Here is a 12797-nt window from a genome sequence, read left to right on the forward strand (position 1 = left end):
GAAAGGGATGATCTTGAGAGCTGAATGATCTGAGTTATTGTAGGAGAATTCGGCTAAAGGTATAAGGAGAGACCAATCGTCTTGAACCTTGGTGGCAAAACAACGAAGATATTGTTCCAGGGTTTGATTTACTCGTTCCGTTGCCCCATTGGTTTGTGGATGATAGCCTGAAGAAAGGGCATGTTGGATTCCTAGAACACGACAGAGATGTTTCCAGAATTGTGAAATATATTGAGGTCCCCGATCCGAAATAATCTTGGAAGGGAGGCCATGAAGACGAAAAATATGTTCCAGGAAAATTCCAGCAAGTTCTGAGGAAGATGGTAGTTTATACAATGGTGTAAAATGAGCTAGATGAGTGAACAAGTCAATGGTTACCATGATGGTTGTATATCCTCGGGAAGGTGGTAATTCAACAATGAAGTCAGTGGCAATAACTTCCCAGGGTCTGGTTGGGAACGTAGGTTGTAGAAGCAGACCCGCCGGCCTATGATTATCTTATTTATTCTGACTACAAATTGCACAGGTCTTGATGTATTGAACTACACTGGACTTCATCCCTGGCCACCAGAACTGTCTTTGTATAAGACGGAAGGTGTTGGTTACCCCTCGATGGCCGGAGTGAAGAGTATCATGGCATAGATTCATTACCTTCTGTTGAAGTTCTTTTGTCGGAATGACCACTGAATTGTTTGAATAAATATCCTTCCTTGATTGTCAAACGCCAGGGATTTTTCTCGGATATGTCCTTCCAGAGTTCAGATGATTGAGTCTGTACTCTGATTTCTTCCAGGAGATTGATCGCTTGAGCTACAAAGATTGTAGGTGGAAACATTTTAGGATAGATCTTATCCTCCAAGGGAACGTAGTCGGGATGCCGAGAAAGGGCATCGGCAATCATGTTTTGCGGTCCAGGAACATGTGAGATTTGAAATTGATATTGAGCAAAGAAGTAGGCCCATCGAGCTTGTCTACTGTTCCTGCACTCCATGGATTGTAGGACCTGAAGATTTCGATGATCAGTACGGACTTGAACTGGATATTTAGCACCCAGGAGTAAATGTCTCCATTCAGTGAAGGCATGACGAATGGCCAATAACTCCTTCTCCAGAACTGATTAGTGAGTCTCACTGGTAGTCAGGGTCCGTGAAAGGTAAGCAATGGGATGTTCCAACTTATCATCGGATTCTTGTTTTAAAACTGCTCCTATGGCATAATTGGAGGTATCTGTTTCCACTAGAAAAGGACGATTTATGTCAGGTTGGGCCAGGATGGGGGCCTGAGTGAATTCTTTTTCCAAGCGTTGGAATGCCTTGTCTTGTGGTATAGACCAGTTGAATGGAACGTCTTTCTTCAGGAGATTAACAATGGGTTGAACAATCTCGAAAAAGGTGGGAATGAATTTCCGGTAGAAGTTGGCAAGCCCCAGGAAGGACTGCATTTGCTTTACAGATGTTGGGGCGGGCCAAGCCAGTATGGCCTTCACCTTTGAAGGATCCATACTAATTCCTTCTGAACTAAGGACAAACCCCAGATAGTGAACTGATGTAGCTTGAAACAAACAATTTTCTGGTTTGGCTAAGAGTTGATTTTCACAGAGACGTTGAAGTACTGCCTTTACATGTTCTTCATGTTTCAAGGAATAGATCAATATGTCACCCAGGTAGACAATAACATTGAGAAATAACATGTCAGAGAACACCCTATCCATAAAACGCTGGAAGACTGCGGGAGCATTAGTCAGACCAAAGGACATGACTAGGTATTCAAAGTGACTAAGAGGTGTTCTAAAGGCTGTTTTCCATTCGTCTCCTTCCCGGATACGGATCAAATGGTAAGCACCTCGGAGATCCAGTTTCGTGAATATCACTGCACCTCTCACAGCTTCAAGGGTATCCGAGATCAGGGGTAGTGGGTATCTGTCTTTCAGGGTGTGTTGATTTAGGCCCCGATAGTCCAGGCAAGGTCTGAGCTCTTTGGTATCCTTTTTAGGAACAATGAAGCACCAGCTGGTGATTTTGAAGGTTTTATGGTGCCATTCTCAAGATTAGTGTCTAGGTATTCCCGGAGGGCTCTCTTTTCTGGTTCTGAAAGGATAAACATCCTGCCAAAGGGAATCACTGCTGAGGGTTCAATATCTATGGCACAGTCTTCGGGTCTATGTGGAGGTAAGGCTTGAACGATGGCAGTAGAGAATACATCAGCATACCCTTGATAGATCTCTGGAACTTGTACAATATTGGAAACCATGAGTGGTGTCTCCGGACACCTTGGTGGACCTTTAGGGGCTGTGACTGAGGTATCCAGGTTTAAACAATGGTTCATACAGAACTCCGAGCCCAGGAATAAGGATCCGGCCATCCAGTTGATATATGGATTGTGCCTTTGTAACCAGGGCATGCACAAAACCAAGGGGTAATGGGCTGATTTTATAATGTCAAACACAATTCTTTCTTGATGATGCTTTATGGAAAGATGGATCTCCCTTGTTTGCAGACTTATGGGTCCTGAGGAAAGAGGTCTTCCGTCGATCGCTTCCACTGGCTGTGAAAAACTTCTTGCTTCATACGGAATGTTATGACTTCTGACCCAATCTTGATCAATGAAGACTCCCATTGCTCCGCAATCCACCAAGGCCAGTATGGGATAGACCTTGTCCTTGTCCTTGGATGGCGATAAAAAGGCCTGTAATATCACCAATTTGTTTTGTCCAGGAGAGTTCAAGGATGGAATTGATGTGGAGCAAACATCGCTCGCCCGAAACCTTGCTCCATTTAGGATCGGGAGCTGGCGTTTCCTGAGCGTCGGGGAGGAGCCAGAGGACATTCTTTAACTAGATGTTTATCAGAGGCACAATACATGCATAAGCCTGTGTGTATTCTTCTTAACCTTTCCCGCGGGGAAATTGGTCCACGAAAGGCTCCAAGTTGCATGGGTTCAGAATCAGTGCTCAGACTCTTGGCAGATTCTGTCCTTGTAGTATTCTCTAGGGAGTATCTTTGAATTGATACTTTATTCTTTTTCTTTTCGGCCTTTCTTTCTTGGATTCTAAAGTCTATTTGCATAGACAAGTCCAGGAGGGCCTGGAATGAACTAGGACGTGCCACCCTGGCTAGCTCGTCCTTAATCTCTTAATTTAGACCTCTGCGAAACAAAGTAAAACTGGCTTCCAGGGGCCAGTCCGCCTCTTTGGCTAGCTGTTGAATCTGGTAACATAGGTCAACATGTCTTGGGATCCTTGTTGGAAGTCAAGTAGCTTTTCTTGAGCACTGTGAACCAGCTCTGGTCGTTCGAACATGGTCTTGAGTTCCGCGATGAACCCTTCATAATCATCCAGGAGAGCATCCCCTGAATTGAGCAATGGAGTGGCCCATGTAAGGGCATTACCGGAAAGATGCGATATTATGAAGCCCACCTTAGCCCTAGGAGTTGTGAAATAGTAGGGCTTAAAGGTAAAATGTACCAAACAAGAATCCAGGAATCCACGTAAGGTCTTGGTTGAACCGTCGTATTTATCAACCACTCCTCCCAATAATACGCTGTCCTTGTTCGCGGAGTCGCGTGACAAGACGAGCTGTCTTAGCGCCGCATTCTCGGCTTTTATATTCTGCATCTCTGTGGAAAGTTCTTGCATTCCGCGCATCAGGTCCTGAATAGCATTCTCCATGGTAGAATCCGTATTGATCGTTCGGCGTCTCAAACTGTCATAAATCTCCCCCCGTCTCACCTGTGATCGGGATCTCCCTTGTTCGGCCGCAGGACTCTTCCTGTGGGTGGTTCGGGTCTTCAATAGGCTCGCCCGAGCCTCGTCAGGTTGCAGAGTGCGTTCAGAGTTCCGGGAATTTCATGGTTCCAGGGTGTCCAGGATTAGCGATAAACAAGCAATGTAGGGGGGAAGTCCAGGAACAGGAAAAAAAGCCAAGGAAGGAAGTATGAGGATCAAGGAAGCAAATGTAGAGAGCAAACACACGTCGGGTCACTATCGAAGATAGCGTTGAGACGCGCGGACCCGCAGGGGCGTGACCAATTTATAGTACGTGCTACGACGTGAAAGCTAGTGCGTAGCACGGAGCTTGGTACGGCCATGTTGGGAGGAACAAGGAGTACAAGCCCTTTGTGACAATGACCATGAGGTCCAGAAGGGGCAATTTCGCCGGGTCATGACTTCACCTGAATGAGTTTGCCATGACCATCTGGAATGATCCAGAAAAGAGTTGAATGATGTCCCTCCCACTAGCCACTTACATAGTTTCTGTGGATTGGAGGGCATGGAGGTATCAATGCAAAGACCCTTAACAGGTGATCCCAGACCACCCACTACTGAAAGCTTCCCTGACAGATGGTAAAATGGGAATAATTTGCATCATGTACAATTCAATTTTTTATAATGTACAATCTTCACATAGGTGGTTTCATGCATGACGTGTTATTTGGAAGATATTTAAATATTTAGTCCAAATGATAACAATGAAATGTTTGATTCATACTGAACCGAAACTTAAGGGTTTAATGTTCCTATACCACACAGGAAATTAAGCAGATCATTGATAATTAATGACAGCGCTATAGAAAAGCTGCTATTCAAACACCTTAATGCTGGGCAGCATGAAGCCAAGCCTTTAGGCTCAGTGTAGTTTGATAAACGCCTTCACCATGGTCCTATCTAATATGCAGCTATCAGAGAGTATGTGATCTCAAACATAAAATATACTTTGCTCCATAGCTGGAGACTTTAAGAAAAAGAGATGCTTCTTGCCAGTGGGTTAGTGAAGTGATCTCTGCTTGATGAAGCAGGTTTAATATCGATGTGATAGACCCTAAGAGGTATATACCCAAATATTGCCTCAAAACAAAGATACGTGTGCCTAGTTATGGTTTTCGAGGAAACCCTCAAATTGTTTACTGTTACCATCCTCTGCCCTGTGAATTCACAGTGGGATTAAAATGTTAATCTGCACTCTTAGCTTCCATAGTACGCCCAGCGGGTTTTGGAGGATTTAATGCAGGGATAACTTCACCAGTGGTAAATTCACACATTTATTATTTATTGTATGTAGTTGTTTTTTTATAACGCGCCTAATACCATACCTGAGTTTGGTTGCTCAGGATTCGCACCTCTATGTGGTCTTGCTTTCAAGACCAGTGCGTTGCGTGCTATCCTCTGTTCATTTATTGTGGCAAAGTGGAGGATTCATATCCAGCTATTTGCTGGAGGTAAATCCTCAAGTTTACCTCCAAAGTCAGTGTCGGAAACTGGTGTAAACAGGCTGTAGATCCATTACATCCATTATCTAATGCACCAATGTGCATGTGCTATGGCTGATGGTCATTTAATGTTGCATGTACAGGGCTATTATTCCTGTCCTGACCTGCTGAGACCCTCTCTGTCTACCCCTTAGTGAAATCTGTCCTTTTCCTATTGTGTGGTTGTGACCGTGAGAACATTTTGTGCTGGGTGGTGCTGTCTCACATGCTTCCTGTAATATCTGATGGGGCTGCTAATGGCGAAACCAAATCCAACACTCACCTCGTCGAGGTCCTCTATTCTGTTCATCATTACCACTGCTGTGCATCTATAATCCCAAACAAGACTCCAGAAATCCACCAAGGTTTCCTTCCGTGGCAACTGGGTGACCACGAAGTGGTCTTCTTTATCATACGACTGCAAGCGAGAAGAAGGGAGAAGAAAAGTATGAAATTAAAGAAACATCGACTAGAATCCTCCTACTATACAAAGTTTTAGGAAGCAATAATATTGCAATGAACATCTCAACACTCATGGGAATCCAATCTCCTCTACACTCCTTCCACACTTCTGCCAATTTCTCTTCTTGTTGTATAAAATAAAAAGGTAGGAGGAATTCAACAGGGTTGGCCAATACCTTCACCAGCTTCACTACCACACCAATGAATGAGCAAACATTCATTTCCATAGCAACAGCGGAATGATGTCTAATATGTCGGAATCCCACCTCTTGTATTAGGACTACTGCATGACACTGACCCTCTTTTAAGCACAAGCTGAAAGGAAATACTGTTACCTACTCTTTAATTGGAGTTTAGATAAAGGTATCTTTCGGATGAGTACTCCCTGTTAAGGTTAATTGTATGAAAGGCCAACTGTAAATTGCTGCCTTCACTTTCCTTGCTGTGCATAAACCGTACTTATCCTACTGGCACAACATGATTGTTCTACCAACTTGCTTGACCTGTCTATTTGCCATATGACTGTACACTGTTTCATGGTTTTGCTTTATGGACACAGCCTCTCTTCCAGAGACAAATGTCAGGTTCTTAGGCTGCATCACTTCAACTGTCAGAAGGTGGGGGCCTCAAATGCTTACCGCAAATCAACACTTTCACTAACCTGGACTGGTCAAGCACACCCACTGGCTCAAGTGGAATAACAACAAAAAATGTTTACTGTTTTTCACACAAGCAATTACAGTAAATCCACCTGAGTACGAGTGGAAATGTTAATCCCTCTTCCTAGGGGAGAGTATATGGCTGCATTTGGAGGAGTTACCACCGGCAGTTGTTCCCCCATGCCAATTCCTCAATTTTGAGGGGGAGGGGGTAAAGTGGAGGAAAAACCCTGGGCAGGTTCTGGGCGTCTCATCTCCCCTCCTTTTACCACAAAACATGAGACTTGGCGATTCAGGCAATTTGTGGTAAAGTTGTGGTAATGGCTTAATCACAACTTTGCCACTAGTTTTTCGCTCACCACCAAATGCGCGCGGCCCTTTAAATTTGTTATGTTGCGTATCGTCCCTCATGCCTCTGTTCTACACCTCCTGCAAAGCTGGTGCATAAGGTACAGTGCAAAGGTTGGAAAAGGCATACGGGGGCATACACAGCATGACATCATAGATGGGCAACTTTCAACCCCGGGGCTCCGAGTCTTTTAGATGTCACTCGTAACCCCTTCTGGAATTAAGTCCTGTGTTTGATAGATACCCATCTACATTGCTATATTTAATCAAAATTGTATATTGTTAAAAGCGTAGATATGAAATAATAGAGTAAAAGCTATATGTTATTGGCCAAACATGTCACTCTCAGAAACATTTTGAGACTTACATCCACATAGACTGCGTTGATGTAGGCGGGTGACCCGTCACTGTCCGTGACTGACATCAGAAGGGGGCGATGGATATCCGCTGCGAGAAAAGCAAAATTCATCAAGTGTGAAGCAGTGATTGTATGGCACATAAGAAGATGATTCAAACTATTCCAGGTTACCATGTTCATAGCCGATCATGGGTCAGGATCGAACATTTAACACCTTAGCCGTACATTTGGCAGACATAATGTACAAAGACTTGAGATGACTAAAATAAACAAGCATTGGCAATGGCAATAGTTTTGGCGTTTACTGTTGTTCTTTACATTATGCATTTTGTTGTATCGTGCTTGGTGTGAGTGCAGGTGCTTGGGAATGCATGAGAGAATGTTGGTGTGCCTGAGAGAATATTTGGTTGTGAGTGTAGGTATGCCTGTCGTGAAGGTTCCAGAGTATGTCAGTTGGAGAGGCCCAGCCTGGGTGATGGGACCCAGTGGTTCATGTTTACCATCTTAAGTGTAACTGGAAACTTGTGGAAATTACCCAAGATGACTAAGGAGCATTGTTTTATTACACTGGCGACGAGTCTCAAGGAAAGGAAAAGAACCTACGTGTAAAAGAGAAGATAGAAGTAACCAGTCTGCTGCGGGGGTACAGAAAAGGAAAGGAACCATTGCACCCACACAAGTAAGTCCCATCACCCAGGGCGAAGAGAGAAGAGGAAGGGCAGATTTTCAAGTTGCAGAGGGTCACCCATGGCCATAGAAAGGGGGAGCTGCAGCATCAGGACTCCCCTGGGAGAAGAAAAGAGGGATCTGCAGCCTTATGCTACTCTCGAGTGAAAGGGGGAACTGCAACCTTATGGTACCCTAGGGAAAAAGAGGGAGAACCCCTGTGCATTATGCCAGGTGCTTGGAAATGCATGAGAGAATGTTGGTGTGCCTGAGAGAATGCTTGGTTGTAAGTGTAGCAATGCCTTTCGTGGAAGGTTCCAGAGTAAGTCATTTGGAGAGGCCCAGCCTTGGTGATGGGACCCAATGGTACATGTAAACCATCTTAAATGAAACTGGAATAAAGCATACCTGTGGAACCTGACAGATGAGTCCAAGGAACTTACTTTTCTACACATTTATCGGCACCAGGGTGCCAAGAGGAGATGCAGTGCTCCTCTGATGCACTAAAACATAGCACTATCCATACACTCTCTCTCTCTCTCTCTCTCTCACACACAGAGTAACTACTTCACACCTGTGCAGTGCTTCCTATTTGGAAAATACCATGCTGTGAGAACACACACACGTAATGCACACAACGTGCAGTGCTGCCTGATTTGGGAAAGGCTTACTGGGAAATATTTACTTGGTGATGGTCAAATGTAATGCTTGTGAGAATGGCACTTGTTGGAATCATGGGGTGGATTCCTGAATATGCGACCTGGAAGAATGAAACATTCCTACAAGTACATGTGTCATGTGCACAGAGCTCAAGTCTACCTTTAGGTTAGTAATGCCAACCTGCTACTATTGAGCGCACTTCGTTGTATGGCAATGCTGATAATACCACAGACTGTTTTTTTTAACAACCTCCTATACTCTAAACGTGTGTCCGTTTGTATTAACAGTATGTAAGTGCCCACCCTCCTCCGTGTCCTATGCCTCCCTACTCATCACCTGGTCACTGCATCTTCTACTCTATACTGTTCCGTCAGCACGACTGTCCTTATGTACAGATCTTCTCAAAGTTATTCCCCCTCTTCAAATAAGTACCTACATTAAAATATATTGTTCTCAGGGGCTCATAGGCGAGGTTTTGAAACACTCAGCCCAGCAGCTGCGTTTAGTAAGCAGGTCTTACCTTGAGCCAGTGAATGCCCCTCAAGAATCAGCAGAAACGCCCACCATACCCTGCAAAAGCGGAAGTGCGTCATACCTTCCACAGGCATTTCCCTGGAGCCTTCTGGTCTTGGTCAGCTTTTCCAATGGATGTCTCCAGTTTTGCCAGTGTCCTGCCAACATTCCAGTGCCTCACAGAGCCATTAGCAAAACTCGCCACGTGAACATCAGTACCCCTGAGAGTACTCCATGTGTGCACTGCAGGGCACTCCATGTGCCAGTTTATGCCATGCATGCCGCTGCCCTGTTTTTGTGTGTTCGGGGGCCGGCCGTCGGCCGTTACACAAGCATACATCCACACACACCCATGCATGCATAGAACACACGCCGGAGACGTGTGATGGCTCCGGTCTCCGGCGCAAACTGCCGGGCACCGCCTTTATTATTCAAACGCGCATGCGCGAGCTCCGTAGAGGCTCGCGCATGCGTACCTCGTGTCCTCAGTACACAACATCCCTCCTTTTCCCCAGAAAAAACAATTAACAATTAACTGCAGAAAACAACAACAATTACCAATTAACTGCAGAAAGACAACCTGGTTCCTTCTTCGGATTTACAACGACAGATTTCCCCGCCTATGGTGCAGGGTCCATGATAAAGTCTCGGAACCTCTGTGGAAGTTCGTCGTCCGGCCCTGCTCGGGTATCGTGGTGCCGCGTCACCAGGGGCCTCCGATGTCTCGGGATCTGCAGGTGGAGTGGCTTCCTCTGTCCCTGTCTCTTCCCCTTGTTCCGGGACCTGTTCCGCTGTTGCCTCACCACCAGCGGGCTTGATGCGCTTGAAGAATGACACATTTCTGTTGATGGTTCCTCTGGCATTGGCTGCGGTGACCATTGTACCTTTCACGTGTGTTACACCCAGTGGTTGGGTCTCGTGAGTTGTCGACAACTTTCCTTCTGCTCTTCTGTTTCGTACCAACACGGTATCTCCAACTGCAATCTGTTTTTCAGGCAGTATTCTCCGCGCTGTTTCATTATCGTTTCTCCATGAACTTTCTAACTGTACTTGGTCATTGTCGATCACTCCTGGTTGTCTCCCTTCTGATTCAGGTATGAGTCCTCTTGGTATCCTCTTGAAAAGTGCTTCCGCAGGGGCTATTCCAGTTGATCGATGAGGGGTTGTGCGATACTCCCGGAGAAATTCGAATAAATTTTGTCGGAGGTCTTCTCCTCCATTTTCGGATATGCAAAACACCTTGTTTAGTGTGCGCATGAAACGCTCTACTTCCCCATTGGCTCTTGGCCATAGTGGGGTGACTTTTCAGTGTTTTATCCCTCTCTCTTCACAGTATCGAGCAAACGATTGCCCTTGAAAAGGTGACCCATTGTCAGAACATAGCTCGATGGGAAACCCATGGGTAGCAAATATCTTGTCCATGGCTAGGGTGGTGTGGTCGGTGGCCTGGGACTCGACCAGTTCCACCTCTGGATATCGGGACCACTGGTCAGTTACTACTAGGAAGTGTGGTCCTCTTCCGGTGGAGCCAAAGTCGGCATGTACTGTCCCCCAGGGTAAATCACTCCTTGCCATGGTCTGAATCGGTGGTCCTCTCTCCGCCGGGCTAGTGGCTTGGCACGGGATGCATGCCCTCACAAAATCTTCCACTCTCTTTTCCAATTCGGGGAACCAGACTTTGAGTCTGAGACGTGCCTTCATTCTGGTCATCCCTTGGTGTCCGTTGTGTGCCAGCTGAAGGACCTTCGGCACGAGTGACCTGGGGATCGCAATCCGGTGTCCTCTCAGCAGGAGACCATCGGCAGTTACTGACAGTTCATGTCGTGCACTCCAGAGCAATTGCAAATCCCTTTGCATTTCTGCATTTCTCCGGGCATTGTTCATGAGGAGCTCCCGCCATGCTCCTGTGGCTACCGTACCTTTCACTCTCAGAAATGCTTCATCTGAGTTAGATTCGTTGGCAATTTCTTGTCTTGTCAAGGCAATGGGAAGTGCAGACTCGACGACCATGTGAATGGTGTCCACACAATTTGCAACCTGCGTAGTATCTCTGGATCATCCTGCGCCGGGGTGACGAGACAAGTAGTCCGCAGGGTTGTGCGTACCTGGGCGGTATACCAGCTTCACCCTGTACTCCATGAGGGATAGCATCCACCTTTCTATTCGAGGTAGCGGTTTGGAAGAAGCGCCTGCCAGAATGGGGATTAGGGGCTTGTGGTCCGTCACCACTACAACAGGTTTCCCCATGATATATAGTCTGAAATGTTTACAGCCCCATAGTATTGCGAGGGCTTCGCGTTCAATTTGAGAGTATCTTCTCTCTGTGTCTGTGAGTGCCTTGCTGGCATATGCAACGGGTCGCATGGATCCCTGTTGATCCGCCTGCATGAGAACCGCCCCAAGTCCCACTGGACTGGCATCCACTATAATTTCAGACTCCCGGGATGGGTTGAAATATGCCATGGTATCTTGTTCAGACAGAGCATCCTTGATGGCCGTGAATGCTCTCTGTTCCTTTCCAGTCCACGTCCATGCCACTTCATTCCTAGTGAGCGCTCTCAGGGGTTCAGAAAGGGATACTAAATCTCGAATAAAACATCCACAATAGTTCACCAACCCTAAAAAGCTGCGGACTTCTGCCGGGGACGTGGGAGGTGACGCCTCTCGAATGTCTTTCACCTTCTCAGGATCTGGGGATATGCCTCCCGCATGGAAGACAAATCCAAAAAACTCTAGGCTGTCCTTCAGGAATTCGCACTTTTCTTGGTGCAGCATCAGCCCGAGGCTGTGGAGTCTGTGAAATGTGTTTTCCAGACGCTTGATATGCTCTGCTTCAGATTTGGCAAAAACTAGGATATCGTCTGACATGTTTATCACTCCTTTTAGTCCGGACAGAGCCCCCCTGATGGCATTTTGGAAGACTTCTGCCGCCGAGGATATTCCAAAACAGAGTATTTTATATTGGTACAGTCCTTCGTGGGTTGTAAAGGTCGTAATAAATCTAGACTCTGGGTGGAGCTCCAACTGGTGGTAACCTGCTCTCAGGTCTAGTTTTCGAAAAGAATTTCGCACCCTGAAGTTCTCCAACAATGTCGTCTAGAGTGGGAGTGAGATGACGTTCTCTTTTTTTAGCCAGATTAGGAAGTCTCATGTCTACGCAAATGCGTACAGCCCCAGGCTGTTTGGGCTTTGGGGCCACTACAATTGGAGAGACCCATGGGGTGGGTCCTTCCACTTTTTCAATGATGTTTCGTTCCACTAAGTCTTGCAGCTCCTTTTCCACCTGAGCCCTCAGATGAAACGGTATGCGACAATGTTTCAGCGCCGTTGGTCTGACTGACCCATCAATGTGGAGCCTTACAGGCTCAGCCTTCAGTTTCCCTATGCCTCTGAAGAGCCTCTCTAAGCGTGTCAGCAGGCTGTCCAGATCTGTATGATATACAGCAAAAGTGAAATGAACAAGGTTGAGTGCTTCAGATGCCGCGCAGCTTAAAAGAGAGTGCGGGCTTACGCTGGTAACAAAAAACCTCGCTTTGATGCTGTTCTGGCCATTGGTCACTGGGGCTACGAATACCCCTTGGATGGGTAGGGGAGTATCTTCACCAAAAGCATATATTTGAACCTTGGAGGGCGACAGGGCTGGTGGGCCTGCAAGTGCGTTGTAATGTCTGTCCACCAGTACGCAGACTGAAGCTCCCGTGTCGATGAGGACTGGAGTGGGAATTTCTCCAATGTCTACAGTACATATGGGTCTTCGTCGAGTTCCAGGGCCATTTACGATGCTGGAAATGAAGAATATTTCTTCATCCTCTTCTTCCTCTTCTTCGGCAAAGTGTAGGTCATGCACGTCCTGTTCAAGGGATGATATGCCCCTCACGGTGCGAGCG

At 46.4% G+C, this 12797-nt stretch overlaps 1 protein-coding gene across 1 annotated transcript in view; it reads right to left on the bottom strand.

Moving 5' to 3' along the window:
• LOC138511247 (receptor-type tyrosine-protein phosphatase kappa-like) overlaps positions 1-12797 on the bottom strand; it is a 1445374-nt gene that overhangs the window by 171773 nt on the left and 1260804 nt on the right. The window contains exons 26-27 of the mRNA XM_069626788.1: positions 7081-7160; positions 5528-5662 (exon numbers count right to left, since the gene is read on the bottom strand). Coding sequence (XP_069482889.1) covers positions 5528-5662; positions 7081-7160 — 215 coding nt within the window. The remainder of the gene's footprint in view (positions 1-5527; positions 5663-7080; positions 7161-12797) is intronic.

Source organism: Ambystoma mexicanum, chromosome 6p (genome assembly GCF_040938575.1).
Source record: "Ambystoma mexicanum isolate Mex_15411 chromosome 6p, UKY_AmexF1_1, whole genome shotgun sequence".
Classification (NCBI taxonomy): Eukaryota; Metazoa; Chordata; class Amphibia; order Caudata; family Ambystomatidae; genus Ambystoma; species Ambystoma mexicanum.